The sequence below is a fragment of the Plectrocnemia conspersa genome, unplaced genomic scaffold (genome assembly GCF_051122295.1).
Source record: "Plectrocnemia conspersa isolate PC_06_02 unplaced genomic scaffold, ASM5112229v1 ptg000014l, whole genome shotgun sequence".
Lineage (NCBI taxonomy): Eukaryota > Metazoa > Arthropoda > Insecta > Trichoptera > Polycentropodidae > Plectrocnemia > Plectrocnemia conspersa.
Window position 1 is genome coordinate 20,067,919 of NW_028277178.1, and position 18,676 is coordinate 20,086,594.

Here is an 18,676-nt window from a genome sequence, read left to right on the forward strand (position 1 = left end):
TTATTTATGTATACGCAACAATTTTATTATTGTTTAATTCAATATAAGACCTAATAATGCTTTTTTAATATGTATGTTAATCATGCATGGAATATACAATATATAATAATATATCTCCAATATATTAATGTTATTTGACTGAGAAATATTAATGACTAAAAACGTGTTATTGTGAAAAAACACAGTATTTTTCAATTGAAACTGTTGAATAACAGTTGTTCATATTGCGATACTTCTAAAATAATATGTTTCTTGAGAGAAGATTTTCGCAAATGTGCGTTGATATTATTTTATTAAAAGAACAACAGTTTATACCCATAGTTGTTGCTCTTTAATTTCGAAGAATAACATAATGAGTCGACCCTTCCACAAAAAATAAGATGTATAAATATATGTACATATCTCTGATGGCTTAAAAATACAGCATTACTTTTACATTGATTGTAAATGTTAATTAAAATATTTATATTGAAACCCTCGTTATGTATTATTGCAAGGAATATCGTTTTTTTTTCTTGTTAGCAATTATGATATGCAGTGCTTCTCAAATCGCTGCAATGGGATAAAATCGTGTCATTAATGATGAATAAATTAGTAGAGGAACGTCCATTTTAACTATTGAATAGCGTTATCAATATATGCTGTCGATAAAAATATATCATAAAATGCTATAGGAATATTTTATGCTTCACTTTCAGCATGTCCCTTGTGTGTATAGTATACTTATATGTTTGTATATACAATAAAGCTACATACACAAGCAAAAGAGAGCAATACATCACAAAGGTTAATCGTCCCGGAGGGCGTTGATTATCTTCAGAGTGCATGCATGCATATGCAACGAGTTAGCCGGTTAAACCATGATCCGGGAAAGGTTAAACGGCGAAAGCTCGCACACACCTTATAGTGTATCTAGGTGTATAAATATTAAAATCCGCCCTCGTCTTGGCGCAAAGAGCCATAATAAGTTAATGGCTGCCACTCGAGAGCTTTATCGAAGTGTTGTTCGTCTTCTTTTATCGGAAAGCGCCCCCGGGTGCCGCGTCTAACCCTTAACGGCATAAAGCTCGACTCACACGGCGATAACGTGTCACGGGAGATAAACTTAACGGCGAAGGCGAATCGTATTACCTGTGACGCTTATCTGTAGTGGCCAAGTTTATACGATGCTGTGCGACACTTGACGGTAAAGAAAAAATCACTTGTCGGCAATGAAAGACTAGGACGAAATAGACGTGGTTGGATCTTTCCACCCATCGAAGAATCCTATTCAACCTTAAAAGCATTGCTTTCACTTTAGTAGTATTTTATCTGTAGAATTATCAGATCATAAAATATAGAGGGAGCTAAGAAAAGCTCAAGTAAAAAGTCTCATCTTAGAAAGACATATTTCGAATTAAAAATTGCTCGCAGAGGACATAGTTTACGGTTATGAAATAAATCATTAGATGTAACCCACTTGTTAATCCAGAAATTTTATATTTTTATACATTCATTTTCAATCAATTTATCCGTCAAAAACAATTGAAAGTAGTCGATAGACTCATAAAAAACCTTTTAAAATTTTTAATCTCACTCATTGCCTAAGAATAATGGTCGTTTTTTTATAATGTCAAATATGTGAGTACCCAATTGCATTAAAATAATTCATCAGCGGTTCTTTCAAATTTATTATCGTCGTCATTAATTCACAATTTAAATTCACAGGTATTATTACTTTCACTATCGGAAATATTTGCCTAGTTTCTTGATTTTATTTATTAACAGTAACATTATTTCCATAACAACGCAAATGTTTTTTTATCAAATGAATTTTATCGTCATCACTACTATTGTTTTTATAATTTTCTTTATTAGAACGGTCGGCTGTAGGTAAAAACCAGTATTCAATTTATTTAAAAAGAATATGTACTTTAATTTAAAAACTAAACTTTTCAGATCGATAACAATTCGCACGTCTGGGCCTTGACAATAATCAGGTACTCGACGAGCGGCTGAAACCGACTGGTCAAAAAATTGTTTCCAAAAACAGGTTGTATGGTATTCTTGTAATTTTCCAATTCCAGGTTGGGAATTAAAAGTAATATATTGATAGAAGTATCCCAGAGTAATTAACGAAAGAAAAAAACTGAAAGTTTTATTAGCAAGTCACTCAAAATGGCTTCTGAAAATATAAATTATATTAAGCATGACATTATTCCTTTATACTGCAATGGTAAAACCGCTTTGGGTATGACATTCATGCCTTTGACCTTCTAAGGGTTAATAAAAACCTAAATTATTGATAAAAAATCTAATACTAAATAAATAACCATCGGCCAGGATAATATTATATTTATAGCTACTTACTAAGGCATACTTTTCATAACTGTCGTAGAGTTATTCGTTTCTTATTAAAAAAACTATAAAAATACATATTTAAAAATCATGACTTTTACTACTGATTGCTCTTAGATCTAATAAATACCATCTTAATAAATACAGAATATTATTAAAATATTTTAAATAGTTTCAAAAAGTATTTGATTTTAATTACCCTTAATTATTCAATGATCTTATTATTTCTATAATTTTGTATTTAATAAATAAAATAAGGTTGCAAATTTTTTTGTGTAGTTTTAAGTTAGTAATGTTAAACTATTATTCAAATCCTTAACACTTATAGGTTTCTTAATTTTAATTAATACCATTCAACAGACGTATATATTTCTTAATATATGTATTTCATGGAAGATTTGTGTTCTTTTATAATTTTTTTAACACTTGAATCTATTTTAATAACATGATAAATCTAAACATAGTACATTTTCAATTTATTTAAAGTAAATTTTTGGGGCTAACTGTATATAAATGTTGATTTTAATATTAAAAATATTTTTAAAAATTTAATTCGCTGTGAAGATTTTTGTGTTATTGTAGTGATAAATTTCTATCTATAACTTTAAAACAATAATGCCTACACTCTCTGGAAGTTGGCCAAGGTTGGCCAAGGACAGAGAATATAATGGGTTACTTCGGTCGAGTTTTGTTCTGCCCGCTCTAAAATCTCTCGGAAGTTGTCCGAGGCTACCGAGAACGGGAGGTAAAGTGGGAATAATTCAGTCGACTTGGCTTCCGAACATTGTCGGCAAAAGGACCGGAGTCAAAGGGACCGAAGTCGGAGCTGCTCTTTCGAGCGCGAGCGGTGAGATACTTCCTCTTTCGCTCTCTCGCGTGTTAAGTGACGAGAGTGGAAGAGATAATGATATGGTTTTTCGCAAACTGAGATAGAACGAGTAACTCGGTTCAATTTCAGTATGCGCGTAGGCGTCCTATAGTTAACACGCACGTCGAGCGCTGCATCGTGGTCACGTGGTCAATTTATAATACCACATGCTTATCGGGGACTTCAACAGACTCTTACTGACATCTTTGAATATTTTAGGGCACCAAAAGAGATTAATTATATTTTTGATAGTATATTCTTTTAACATGTATTGTTATTATATTTTTTTCATTAAATTAAATAATTAGTGGTATTTGATTTTTTTTTTAAAATCGTTTCGGATTTTCTTATGTATTTTCCTAGATTGGTTTATATAAATGTCACACCATAACGAATTCTTATTTAAAATCGATGGCGACAAATTCTAGGATAGTCACAGATGTAGTGTTCGTATTCTGAAGTATCATTTTTATGCCTTATGGCATTTTGCAAAAGCCGACAAAGATTTTGCGTAAATTGAATATTTACGACCGAAAAGTTTTCACTAATATTGTATTGGTGAGTGCCCACATAAACTTTTATAATTATCAGTAGCGTAATTTTAATATTATGACAATTTAAAAATTGCGATTATTTGGCACATTTTTCAATCGCGCGCAAATATGCCGGCTGTACGTGACAGAAGGCGCCGCCCGGACGGCATATGAAATTTGCGACAGTGTGGTCGCTTACTCGAAGTCGTATGTCTCGGCCGACTTCAGTTGTAACTTCGGATCGGACAATTTCCAGAGAGTGTAGTGAAGGCATAATGATAAGTCTTAGAAAAAGTTAGTCAAGCCCAGCTGATTGTGAGAAAATTTTTTCGCAAATACGTGCTAAAAGCATAATAAAAAAATTTAGTCTTAACGACTTTCTGCACAAGTACATTTCATTGTGAATGTCAAAGATTTATATGAATTAGGTTTATGTATTTCTAAATTCCCCATAAACAGATGTCATTAGATACCTTTAAAAATGCTATCGTATTGAAAAGTACCGACAAGTCGATGAAATACGCTATCCTAGATAACTAGTGCTTTTTACGTCACGTAAATCCTAGTCGAACATCTAGAATTCAATCCAATATTCGGTGACGACTGGATTCTACAAGGTCCCATATCTATAAGTAATTACACAAATGTTATGGGATTATTGTTTTTGCATATTTTATTATAATTTTTCATACAAATTACTTTGCGTTTTATATGAAAATAAACAGGTTTATTTGCGTCTTTCGGGACAGCTCTTTCAGCAGATTTTTGCCTATCCCTGATGTTTTGTAGGTATTATATTGAAATTGGCAACTCTGAATGTGTCGGTCCGAGTATTGCCTATGTTCGATTAACGGCGCGTGGAAAATGGCAAACGTTTCCTCAAAGATTTTTTATGAAATATATGTATATATTCATCGTATTTTAATTATTTATTAAATATTAAACTAGAATCTTTGTATTGTAAAGGTTTAGTAGTTTCAATGGTTTTTTATTATCATATTTATAAGGAGTTTATATTAATTTTGTAAAACGCTTAGCTATATACAATATTTCGATAAAAAAATTATCTTTAATTATTTATTATTTATGCTAAAACATATGAATATTGATTATTGTGATTTCAAAAAAAATTTTGAAAACTTTTTAAGCAATTATATTAAAATCAAACTCAATTTTATTATCAGCCAGTGTTAGCTATGTAAATTTCACTTCACCAATAACCTAATCTGTTATTCAAATCTGACTGATTTATGGACGTGTACTTTCAGCTATCACAATAGAAAGTCTACACTATCCTTATCGATTTCTAAATAAATAATTAATTTTGATTGGCATATTAAATTTAGGTTCTATTACTAAAACGTATTATTTAGACTGTAATGTAAGATTTATACAGATGTATCAAATAGTAGTGATCATAGTGATTTTTTTAAATTTGTATTTAAAAATTAAGTTACCCAATTAACACTTTAATTCATTGAGTCATAATGTTCTTATACGTATTTTTAAGACACACTTTCATATAATACATTCTCACGTTGATAATCGCTGAACAATTAGTAGGTTAATCCGGTACGCAGATGTTGGTAATAGCGATACAAGCGAGTAATATTACTTTCTGCGGATTAGCATTCGGCGTCGCTGCTATAATTTTGCGGTCGTATGAAAATATTTAGACAAACACGCATATATAGGTATAGAGCTTCGTATGTAATACATGCATAGTGTTGAGTGTAGGGCGTTGACGTTCATCAAATCACACTTTCCGCCTATCCCGGACAACGGGATGGCTTCCCGTCTTTCCTGTCTGTTGTCGCGTAAATTATCACCAGGCATTGTGTCGAAAGTACGTACACAATGTCGCTAAAAATTATTTTCGCAAAAATGTACACGAGCGAGTTGGTGATGTAACAAATTCGGAAGTGCGATACGTAACTGTGTACACGCTACGATTTTCCGCGGAAATTTGTTGTTTGCGTTTCCCAAAGGATCGCAGGTGCTACGGATTGTTTTTGGGTACGTGATTAGTTTGTTGCATACGTTCATTACAGCGATGTTTAATGGCACAATAAATCAATTTATACTGTATGTAGAGTTACCCGAAGTATGCTTTATATTGATGTGTACCATTTCTTGCATTAAAGAGATTTATCTCTCTGTTTGTTATTAACCAAGGTATACGTTTAAAATATGTTTTAAAATATTACTAAAAATCAATTAAGTAGAAGAATGTTGTAGGTGTATGTTATTTCAATTATTTCTATAATAATGTAGGGAATATATTTTTATCAAATTAATACAACGGATACAGGGAATTCGGTATTCGCGTTATTTGCTAAAATTAAGGTGCGGAGTTTTGCTTTCATCTAGCTAGATGCCCCTTTATGATACTAAATCATTGTTATTACAGTCGCTGACCAGTGAATCTGAAAACACTGCCCTGCTCCACGCCAGATCATATCTTCATATAAACAGTGCAATGTCAGTATTTTGTACGCAAAAAAATACGAATTGTATTGTAAATAAATCTTAAAATATTGTTAGTTAATTTACAGCTTAAAATGATCACATCGTGCATATTATTTTACAGAATGAAATGCGTAATTTGTATTTTGAATTCTAAACTTGAATTAATGAATAATTTATTTAGCGTTTTAACCGTCGCATAATCCATTTGCTAATGAAAATCCAAACCGCGATATAATTATTCTCATTATGAAAACAGTTAGACCGTACAGTCGAAACATATTAGTTTTAATCAACACGCAAAGTAAATACATATGTACATACATTTAAACACACCGAAAGGATTAAGATATTTTTATGCAACACATGTGCTGCCCTATGCTGGGGTGGGTAGGGTAATAAATCCTAACCCGAGATATAGTCGAAATTTACACCCTCGTATGCGTCACTATGTATTGTTCGGTCAATAATAGATTCGTTCGCAGGCAATTGATTTTTTCGATGTGAAGCCATCGCTCACATCTGTGGTTTTCATTTAATTAATTTATGTATCATTAACTTTCTGTGTTGATGGCTTAAAAATATTATTTTATGTAATTAATGGATATATTCTACAAAATTAATTAAAAACATTTAGAAAAAATACATATCTTTATTAGTCCACCTAGACATATAAAATACTCTAACAAAATTTTCAGCAAAAAATGAATTGTGTTGTGTTTCACGAAAGGCTATGAAATATATCCATGAACTTTAAAATAAGTAACTTTAAATATTGCTAGTAAAAAAACTTACAAGTTAAATCAATTTAACATTAATATGTTTGTTTTTACTTTTAGATAAATATATGATATGTTAATGCAATTTTTGAATGAATGAAAAATGAAAAAATAAATTTAAGTAAAATATAATAATTATTACAGATCATCTTAAGCTCTCGTTTATAATATATATTTCATAATTTTAATTATATTTCAGGTACATAAAAACATTTGTATACGGAATAATCTTTGATTATATAAGACTATTTTTGTGTAAATTGATACTTATGCTATATTAATTTAAATTTATCGAATTAATTAATTATATAATATATAAGTTACATTTAGTTGTTAATTTATAATATTAAAATTCATGAATTTGGTATTTCCGTGTATTTTATTCTGATTTAAAAAATATTTAGTCAATTCGTAATAATATACTTGAATATGTGTTGAGTAAATATGAGTCTAAAATGATTTGTTTTTGTTTTCAGAGCTGGTTCGATTACAAGCTAAAGTGGGACCCGAAGGAGTATGGAGGCGTTGAGATGTTACATGTTCCATCTGATCACATTTGGAGACCTGACATCGTCCTTTACAACAAGTAAGACCCGTTTACATATCTGATGCGGACGTGAACATCGCCTTTATCTGCAATATAGCTACAACCAACAGTTGCTTTATAACGTTGAAATGGGATAGAAAAAAACACAACGGTGATGTTATCAAAATGTTTGAAACTACAATCTATATGTTAAAGAAACGCGAAAGAATCGTTTGAGATTTATTTTTTATTTGCCCCGTCAAACAAATATTATTAGGTTAGAGAAAATAGTATATTAGTATTTCTGAAATTAATATGTATATGTAATGCATAGCTACTTCTAATAATATTTTTATTGCTACATAGAGAACCACTTGTGTGTGTGTTTATCAATAAAATATTTAATATTCACATTTCTAAAAATATTTCAAAAAATGCTTGAAAAAAATTACAGTAAATAATAAAATACTTTCATTTAGGAAAGTGTAGGTTAAATATTACAATAGCTTCTTGTAAATGGAAGCACATTATTTCCTTGACACATCCAATTGGTTAAACTGTATTTGTATATAATTTTGTAGCAGGAATTATACGCGATTGTTATTTTTATGCCTTGTTTTATACACTATTGCACTAGGTCTAGTAACTAGATTAAAATCTACAACTATCTAATGCTTGCACTACACTCTCTGGAAGCTCTCCGAACCGAAGTTCAATTGAAGTTGGCCGAGGTCGCCAACTTCCTAGTAGCGGCCACACTGCCACAAATTTCATTGTGAATGACGTCTGCACGGCGGCTGCTGTCATGTACAGCTGGCATATTTGCGCGCGATCAAAAAATGTGCCAAATAATCGCAATTTTCAAATTGTCATATTATTAAAATTACGCTACTGATAATTATTAAAGTTTGTGTGGGCACTCACCAATACAATATCAGTGAAAACTTTTCGGTCGTAAATATTCAATTTACGCAAAATCTTTGTCGGCTTTTGCAAAATGTCATAAGGCATAAAAATGATACTTCAGAATACAAACACCACATATGTGACTATCCTAGAATTTGTTGCCATCGATTTTTAATAAGAATTCGTTATGGTGTGACATTTATATAAACCAATCTAGAAAAATACATAAGAATATTCGAAACGATTTTTTTTAACAAAATCAAGTACCACTAATTACTTTTTTTAATTAAAAAAATAATTAGTGGTACTTGATTTTGAACCGAGAAATTGAAATTGAACCGAGTTACTCGTTCTATCTCAATTTGCGAAAAACCATATCATTATCTCTCTCACTCTTGTTACTTAACAGGCGAGAGAGCGAAAGGGGAAGTATCTCACCGCCCGCGCTCGAAAGATCAGCTCCGACTTCGGTCCCGTTGACTCCGATCCTTTTGCCGACAATGTTCGAAAGCGCTCGAAGCTGGCCAAGTCGACTGAATTACCACCACTTTACCTCCCGTTCTCGGTAACCTCGAACAACTTCCGAGAGATTTTAGATCGGGCAGAACCTAACTCGACCGAAGTAACCCACTATATTCTCCGTCCTTGACTAACTTTGGCCAACTTCCAGAGAGTGTAGTGCAGGTATAATACTTCTATTGTGTTAAACTATTTTAGCTAGGAATTTAATTTGAAAAATTAAAATGAATTGATCCTAAATATATATTGCAATATAGATCCTGATTTTTCATATCAGTAGAGATACTAAATTTCTAGTCGCCAGTCAAATAATTTTTTTGAGATGCCTTTTCCTTTACTTTGAATATAGGTAAAATAACCAATGTCCGATCCTTTTTTTAATGTCTTTAAGAATATTTGTTCTTAATTAATACCCTGGTAAAATCATTTAATAATTTCCAGTATGCCGGTTTGTTTTTTTTAGCAATTGAAATACTTTAATTTACTATGCGCTTATTAGATTTCTACTAAAGTTGATATTACGATCAAATGATTTTAGCCAGATTTTTAATAAATAAATATTTGGCCTATCTTGAGTTTTTAATTTGTATATGTAACGACATCGTGCTCCTGATATAACTCATATTATTCCTTGTCGCTGGTACTTAATGTCCATGTCTCGCATCCATCGTACTATAATATATTTTGTAAATTCAATCATATGTATTCTAGTACCTGTATAGATTATAGAAGCGCTTATTTTTCTCTATAATAATAGTATTTGTAGATTTAATCAAAGATCCCTAGACATTAATAAATCAAAAAAAAAAATTGGAAGGCTTTCACTTGAGTTTACTTAACAAACAACATAATTTACTAAAATTTACATTTTCCGCGTGTAAAAGTAGTTATTTTTTATTTAACTGTTTCCCTTAAAAATATAACGTATGACTTTATCCGTCCCACGTGAGCACTAAAAATGAAAACCAAAACGTTGCCTACTAATATTCAAGTGCTTTCAAAGGCTCTCTACATTATTTATGTACACGGTTTTCCTGCTTCCTCCCCATACCTGTGATTTCTGTTCGTTCCCTTTCACTTTTGGCCGGGGAACGCAAAAGAAAATATGTATTTCGGTTTTCCGCACAGGGAACAATTCAACGCTGCGTTCGCCAGCTATTTTACAACAGCCATTCCATGTGTTTACGTTTATTTTTTAATACATACAAATTCGCGTCGGTCGGTTGAAATATTCAAACTCGGCGTACATCCGAAACGTTTGCGGTTAATTTTCACTGCATATTTAAAGGGTAACGTTTAGCAATCTTGGACCGGACGTTGAAGAAACTCCTATTTACATATTCATCGAAAATTCCACTACAATTCCGCTTATGAATATTTAAACAGCTGTAATGTGTGCGAAAAGCTTTGTTTCTCGTTTAAAATTTCTCATCGATCACCGATGTTTTAATACTTAGCCGTAGAACTTTTTTTGACAGGTACGACGTTTACTTGAAAGTTCGCAAAGTGGCTGTCGAAATGAAACGAATCAACCGGTCAAACATAAACAGAGTCGGCTAATTAAGTGTCAAGCTTTATCGGCCCCTGTATAAATATTCTGGAAAACTTGCCGCCTCTCCCTCTCGAAGGGTTAATATTGATTGATTTTTTGTCGGTTCGCTTAGATCGGAGATGATTCAGCGTTTTAGCGAACGCTTCAACGCCAGACGTCGCGCTGGAGGGTTCAATTTATGGACTAAATTAAATTCAAAGTGTTCAGTTAAGGGCGGTATAAAAGAATAATTATGAAAATGTTCTCTCGTTGATTAGCCTCATTGTTCGCGAACAAGTTCGCCGAGAAAAATAACACGAGAATTTTTCAACGCTCTGTATGCAACGGTTACTTCACTCCAAATTGACTATGAAAAGTGCCTTTGGGACATTCTTATTCTGCTTCAGTTTACACGGAAATCTTGATATATCCACGGGTGTATAGTATTAGATATTGTAAATCTGTCCCCTATTCTTATATAAATTTTCCATACAAAATTTCACATTTTGTTATAGAAGTAACCAGTTTTCTTCTCATGTTTCCTGTGCAATATATTATTTCTCGACCTGCTACTTTATCGAAAGGTGATGAAAACGTAACACCAGACAATCTGCATTCGGTAATTTATATTAAGGCTACAGCTGCATTAAAGTTGCTTAATTATAATTAATAAATTCTATACCTGTTTTATGCAATTTATGATCATTCCTCGTTCATTTAATTGCCGATTGCCATTAACTTAAGATTTTCATTACTTTGTTCTTTACCGTTAAATTTTAATATCAAATAATAAGACTGCCATATGCATATCTTGACTTTTTATATTTTTGCCGTTGATAATAATGCCTCGGTTTTTAAACATTTAAAAGTATGTTAAAAAGTAGCGGGCATGAAACGCAACCTTGTCACACTCCTCACAGAATTAAAATTACTAATTCTGCAAATTCTGTTCGTCAAGCAAAAGAACAAATTTCGCACTCACTTTTCTCATTTGCAAATTATAGGTTAAAATGCTTTGCACGGACCCGTACGAGATGTTCAGTTCTTCGGTAAGCTCTCAAATAGCCAATCGTCTGTTTTTCAAACAAACTATTTTTGAAACTTTTTGCACGTTTTCGTCTGTTTTGAGGTTAAAGAACGTCTCAACCGTTGCTTGTCTTTAACTGACTCATTTCCGCTTTTAAATCGCTCATAACACTAGTAAACAGTCTTTATAGTTACTACATTATCGCCATACACTGAGTTTAACATTTCATGAGCTTATTTGGCACTTTTTTGCAACTTAAAACTAACCGTGTTTTTCGAAATCCATGATGCACGACAGACACGGTAAACAACTTGCTTAAACTTGACACTGACTATCTCAACGGATCGCACTATCGGATTTATTACTTCAAATGCGTCAACACTTGCTGCTATAAAAAATCATTCATTGTATTTTTTTAATACACCTCGTATGTTCACAAGTATACAAATGTGTCTGTACTCTAAGACTTCATCATATCATTTTTTGTTTAAATTCATATAAAATGTTCTCTATGAGTTAAGTACCTCATTATAAAATATTTTTTAAAACCTAATAGGTGCTAATTAATCGGAAATATAATTATATATTAATCATTAAATCCAATCTTCAAAACACGATAAAAATATATTGAATTCTAGGTTTATTTACCGGATTCGAACCTAGGTTTTTTAGGTCAATAGTCAGATACTTATACCATTCGTCTATCGTGCTAGTTATGTTGTTCATTGAACAAGCAAGGTACAATTTAATTTATCGTCCCTTGTCTAAAAATTGTTTGTGGCTGATAAAATATGCTTATCCAAACAAAAAAATAACGACTAAATGCCAAATAATGTACCAAAACCAGTCTTAAATCCAGCTTGCGTCTTCGTGGTTATTTGGCATTTAGCATAGTTTACCATTAAATGAAAAAATTAGTGTTACATATTTACCTATATATATTTAGCAAAATTAAAATTTTATTGCGATCCATTATCATTAAAAATCTCGTCTAGGTCTATATAATATTATTTTAATAAATAGTTTCGTAAAAGTGAATCATATAAATTGGAAACTTTACTAATAAGTTTTTATTGAGTTAGTAAAACTTATAGAATTATCACGGTTGTTTCATATCAAGTTGCAGATGTTTACTCAGTTGAAAACAGACTAATTAGATTTTTTTTTAGTAAATAACTATTCTTTTTTGCTTATTATTATTTACAGTTAGAATTATTTTTAAATATAAAAAAGATTTACATATCTTATTTTGTATAAGTTGAAACTGTAATACAAAGCTGCGCAGGGCCACAAAACATATTAATTTGGTATTTAGCGAAGGTACTGTTAGTCAGAGAACCGTAAATCGCTGGTTTGAGAAATTTATTGCTGACGATATTAACATTAGAAATGAGCCCTCTGTTTTTGATAAAAAAATATATATAAATACTGTTGTAGCTAGTCTAAAAACACTTTCTGTAGACTTATAGGCTTCTTCTCTAACTGTTATAAAAATGGACAAATGGGTACCGCATGAATTGACTAAAAGGCATAAACGGCAATGTTTCGAAGTCTGTTCTTTATTAGTTCTCAGTAACAATAGATACCATCCTTGAAGTGAATCTTTACCTGCAATAAAAAATGAATTCTCTACTATTACTAGAAAATATTTTTATTATGCTTGTATTGCATAAAATATGGAACTGAGTTTGCAGCCAAATAATATTATGGCGATAGTATTGCGGTATTCTAAAAAAAAAATTTACCTATCCTTCATATTCTATTGATCTATTCCCTACAGATTGTCATTTGCTGAAAAGATTTTTTTTTAAATACCATAATTTATTAAATAATTTCTTATTATAAAAGCTTTTGCCGATTTTACAATCTCTAAAATTAAAAAAAAATATCGGTAAGGGATTTGTTTATTGCTAAATTCTTGGCAAAATATCGGTTAAATGAAACAATATATTATTAAATATAATTTATAATATAATGTAATTAATTACAATTTAATATAGACTTTTTGACAAATTAAATTTTATTAACTCGCTTGTGACCTTATTAAAGATACCACTAAACTTTAGTTCATAAAACAATTTGCATGGACATTAAACTGTGCTCTGCACGTGGTTATATTGTTCCCCAAACATCATTGGGATTCGGGTTTATGTATCGCACGATATGATGTACCACAATGTGGGGACTTGATCTTGTGAGAGTCGAAACTTTGGCCTGGTAATTTTGAAATTATTATTTAATACAAACTGATTGTCACTAATAAATTTTCCTGCTTGGGTTTACGAGACAGTTATTAGCAATCGTACTTTTCGGTGTATATGAAGCTTTATTCCGGCGCTCGGTGTTATTAAATAATTACGTTACATAATAACATTATGCCAAACTCTTCAAAAAGCTTTTAATTGTCTTTTAAACTTTATACATGCGTATTTTTGAAACGCCTTATTCCTAACACTCTCTATAGGTCGAGCTTATGAATTTCAAGCGCTCGACTTTAATTATTATAATTTCGTGTGTTTGGAACGCAGAAAATTATTTTAGTTTTGCACGGTCGTGGGCAAAATTTCGGAACTAATTGAAAAGTTACGTCTGTCAACTTGAAATCTTAATCACAGTTCGACTGCCAAGTTTTCGCAGTGTGTCGGTGAAAAGAAACGAAGTCAACTTTTGTAATTATCAGTTTCTTAGCACCGACATTTGTGAAGTTTCACTTAACGGTTATGTAACGTTGGATAAACGGACGTGTCAGAACTCAAAACGTTAGATATTAGGTGCAACAATTTTATTCCTAGTTTCGATCATAACTTCATAAATATATAAGGTGAATAAATGTTCAGGAACTTTTTTGCCAGTCCAAATATTAATGTGTTTTTGTTGTGTAAACGCCCGTATGTGTGCTTTATACGTTTAATAAATAAAAATAAACAAAACGAGGAGCAAATAAGGGCTAATTTTATGCGATGGGATAAAAAGGGCAATGAAAAGATACGCTCCGGGTCGAAGTGGAAAAAAAGAGGCGAAAACTTTCGGTGCGCCGCAATACTTTTCGTCCGACAGCCCTATTCATAAATACACTTTTGCGAAAAGATTTATAGCGAATGCCGCGGATTAATATGAATCGCGATCGGAATATTATATATGTGTTGTGAGAGGCGTGTGTAATGCGAACGTTTTGAATTTTTCGAGAAATGTATTATCGAAAGAACGTGGCTTGTGAAATTATTGAATCCTAGCAAGATATGCTAACGTCTTTATTTATATGTATTTTTTATGTCATCGCACTAATTAGATGATGTTTATCAATCTATGAAAAGCATAAAATATTTTATTGCACGTGAAATCACATAGGTATATTTTTACGAGTTTTTCTGACATCGAATCGATGATTAAATATATGTATGTGACATATTTTATGCGATCTGATATCACCGGTTAGTATTCGTCATAAATATAAATATTGTATTCAGTAGTAGTAGTAGTTGTTCTTATTAGAAAGATATTTTATTATAAGTTCAATATGCATAAGTTATATATGTATTATTATTATTAAATAATTTATTACAAGGTAAGTGCATAATAAATATTCACTGTAATAAATTAATTCCAAGTTTATTATTGACAATTTATATTTATTATTTAATAAGGCTTTACCATAAGTAAAAAGTATTCTACTTAATAACCTTTCTTATGTAATCTTTAAGTAAGCATGTTTTCACTTTTATTATTATGCATTGAAATACATTTTTTATTATTAAAAAAAAAATATAGTCAAAAACTGTCTTAAATCTGGTTAATAGAAAAATTCAGATGTTTATTGCTTGGTCGTGTGGCACCCAATTTATAAGCTTATTAATTAAGAATGTGTTTTATTTTGTTTATATTTGCAATATATGGTCGTTCTCTACATTACTCTTTATTAAAATAAAATTTCAAATAGTGTTTCTTACTATTTACATTGTTACTTTCTTGGAACTGCTTTTGACGGTTCGTAGAACTACTAAAATCTAATTTTCAAGAAGGCTTTTCTACGTAGAATAATATAGAAAGCGTTTACTTATATAAAATATATAATTAGTCACACGTCTCTAAGTTCTTTAAAGAAACTCCCTCTCTACGCCAGACTATTGACCTTGCGTTACTTGGCGTACTTAATTTTTTTTAACCCTGGCGCCGATATTTCTTTAACCCTTGGCTTTTTGGGCCATCATTAGCCATGCTTTCGTCAATAGTCGTCCACTCCAAAACTACTCCATTAAGTCTTATTCAATGCATAAAAACTCCCGTTAAGTCTACTGAGACTGCAACCTTCACGCTGCATCCACAGAGCGAGTCCCTCTTTAGAGGGTCTGCGCCTAAGCTTATGGCTTCCTTCAGAAAAGGCCTTCATCAATACTGTACCTTACTAAATAGTGCTAACTAATGTTTTTTTAGTGAATATCCTTAAAGTATTTAACATTTCCTTTTCTGTGATCTGTAACTTGTGAAAGGAAGTGTATCTCACCGTACGCCCATGTTGTATCCGTACTTACACCAAGCAAAGCTACGCCGAATCGACCGAAACGACCATTAGAAATCAGAAATATAAAATATTATTACACTAATTGTATGGTTATATTTTAAACTGTTGTGTAATTTACAAATAATTATAATAAAAAACGCTGCAACATATTGCAAAGAATATTAGTAATGCTAATCTGTATTTCGCTTATTGATAAAAAATATGTATTATTTATACTAAATAACAAACAAAGTGTAGTTATGTAAATAATAATACGCAATGAGTATAACAAACTATTTATCTTGAAGACATACGTCTACTTACTTTCAAAGAAAAAAAACTTTGAACATCTGATATAAATAATAATTAAAGTATTTATAATTCAACTTATAAGCTGTTTACTAATATGCTACTGAACTTTTCTTATCAGGTTTAATGCATAATAAAATACTCATCCATAACTGATGATAGCTTTCGAATGGCGTAAAGACATTAGAAAGCATTTATATCTTGTATTAAAAAAACATCTTCTTTTAAGTATTTATTTTACAGAAATCTTTAAACGAATAAAACGTAAAACAGATAAATTACGTCACTAATGATTTAAAATTATTAAAAGCTTACTTAATTTTTTTTTATTTAATATAACAATATACATTAGTTAACTTCTAACGTCAATAAGAAGTACTACTTTGTAGTTTTATGATGTTTTCATAGGGCATTTTAATTAAACGGCTTAAAATGTGAGCAAACAACTCTTGGATTTTGCACTATGTTAACTCTTCTAATTTTTTTTACTTAAAACGATACCATAGTAGTGTCAAAGCCACCGTATTCACAATACATGGCCTCCGTTTAATATTTTTTTAGTTTTACAAATAAAAGGACTACATTTTACTATATAGGAATAAACGTACATTATATCTGAAAGAAACTGCTTTGACTAAAAAATATTTTTTTTAATGATAAAATACGAAAAATTGTACACCTCGTATGATGAAAATACGCACGAATGTATATATAATACATATGTACTAGCTTTCAACTCACTTTAACTTTAATCAAACATTTATCGCAGTCGTCGTGTATCGCTGTAAGTAGATATAAAATAAAAATAGCAGTATGTTCATACTTCGTACTATACATTTTATGCTCCTCAAGGGTAATAAACTTTTATCTTCGACACTATAAATTAATTATAACTCTACTGACAACGTTTGAAATATGATAAAAATATTAAATTAAAACGTTTCATGTTTGCCACACCTTTTTGCATTATTCTACGCCGATAATAATTATTTATAATACAATGGCGAAACATGACAGGCTCAGTTTTGACAACGCATATGGGGAAAAGGTTTTATTTGAGCACAATGTTCTACTCTATATATATTGTCTTTAGGTTTTAACCCTTGAACCACTGTGTTCTATTTTCATTCTGGTGGATCATATTTTACAAAAAGGACACATTCCGAATACGGGTTTTGGGTTAGTATCACGTGTCTATGTTATGCTCTTATCTATAACATTTATTAAGAATAATATTATTCATAGTTTTTAGAAATATTTTAGTTAGTTATTCTGTTTCTATATATAATTATGTGTGTGTGTATAATACATACATATATAATAGTATAATAGAAATTCGTATGTGTGTAAACTTTAGGCGTGTAGAGACTCGTTTGTGTGCAACGTTAATGATGGAGGCAAAACCACAACGTTTCCGCAAAGCTGCCACAGCCACATTGCAAATTTCATTAAAACTGATGATGGCTCTTATTACCGACATGATATTGCAAGCATCCTTGGGATATGCTTAACGCTATTATGGCTGACAACATAATTCCTTCAAATTCAAACGATAATTAATCATTTCGATTGTTAAATAAGTAGACAGGCGTTGTGGCAAAAAAAATATACTATAATACTGAACCACATTATTTCTGTTGTTAAATACAACACATGGTTTGTTTAAAATATTACTAAAATTATGTTTTATTTTAATTTTCAATCAATCAATATTTTATTAAAAGTATGTGCTAGTGAAGAATTGTGCATTCTTTAAAATACATCAATATTATGGTGAAAGCTGTTTAATTTATTCCATGTTTACGTCTGATTCACTAAATAAAGTATAAAATCTCAACCGACTTGTTAAACTCCCTTCTAAGTAAAACACGGTACCGATCCCGCTCGTCGGTGTCTTGTAGCGATACTCATCCATTAATATTGCTGGGTTAAGTTGTGAAGTTCAGTTCGTGTACGTCTCTTACATTAGGTTGTATAGTCGTTCGTGCTGAATATTCAATTTATTTAGCAAAGTTAGAATTGGGACGGAGCGAATTAGAAATGGGCCGCGATTCGAGCAGGTGGCAGGGAACGTGTCGAAGGGGACCCGTCATCGCCTTGGGCTTAATTACCACCAAACTGGCCCCCTAATCGAAAAACTTCAATTATTTACGAGAGAGGTGCTCGACGCCAACTTGGACCATAAATAAACATCATTTAAAAGCGTTTCTTTACTTAGCTACGCTTGAAAAAGCTTTGCGTGACAGAGGTATTTGGATATTTATTATTTCAAACTGTACGCAATGGAGAGCCGCAAGGTAGTGTGTTGGGACCTATTACATATTTTTATGTCTGAAAACGATAGAAATTTTTGTCTATGACGCAGTTATTTTAAAAA

General features: G+C 31.2%; 1 protein-coding gene across 1 annotated transcript in view; it reads left to right on the forward strand.

Moving 5' to 3' along the window:
- Positions 1-18,676, forward strand: part of LOC148226470 (acetylcholine receptor subunit alpha-like) — a 191,253-nt gene that overhangs the window by 95,298 nt on the left and 77,279 nt on the right. Inside the window, exon 5 of the mRNA XM_088204549.1 lies at positions 7,460-7,569. Within this exon, the coding sequence (XP_088060675.1) occupies positions 7,460-7,569 (110 nt within the window). The remainder of the gene's footprint in view (positions 1-7,459; positions 7,570-18,676) is intronic.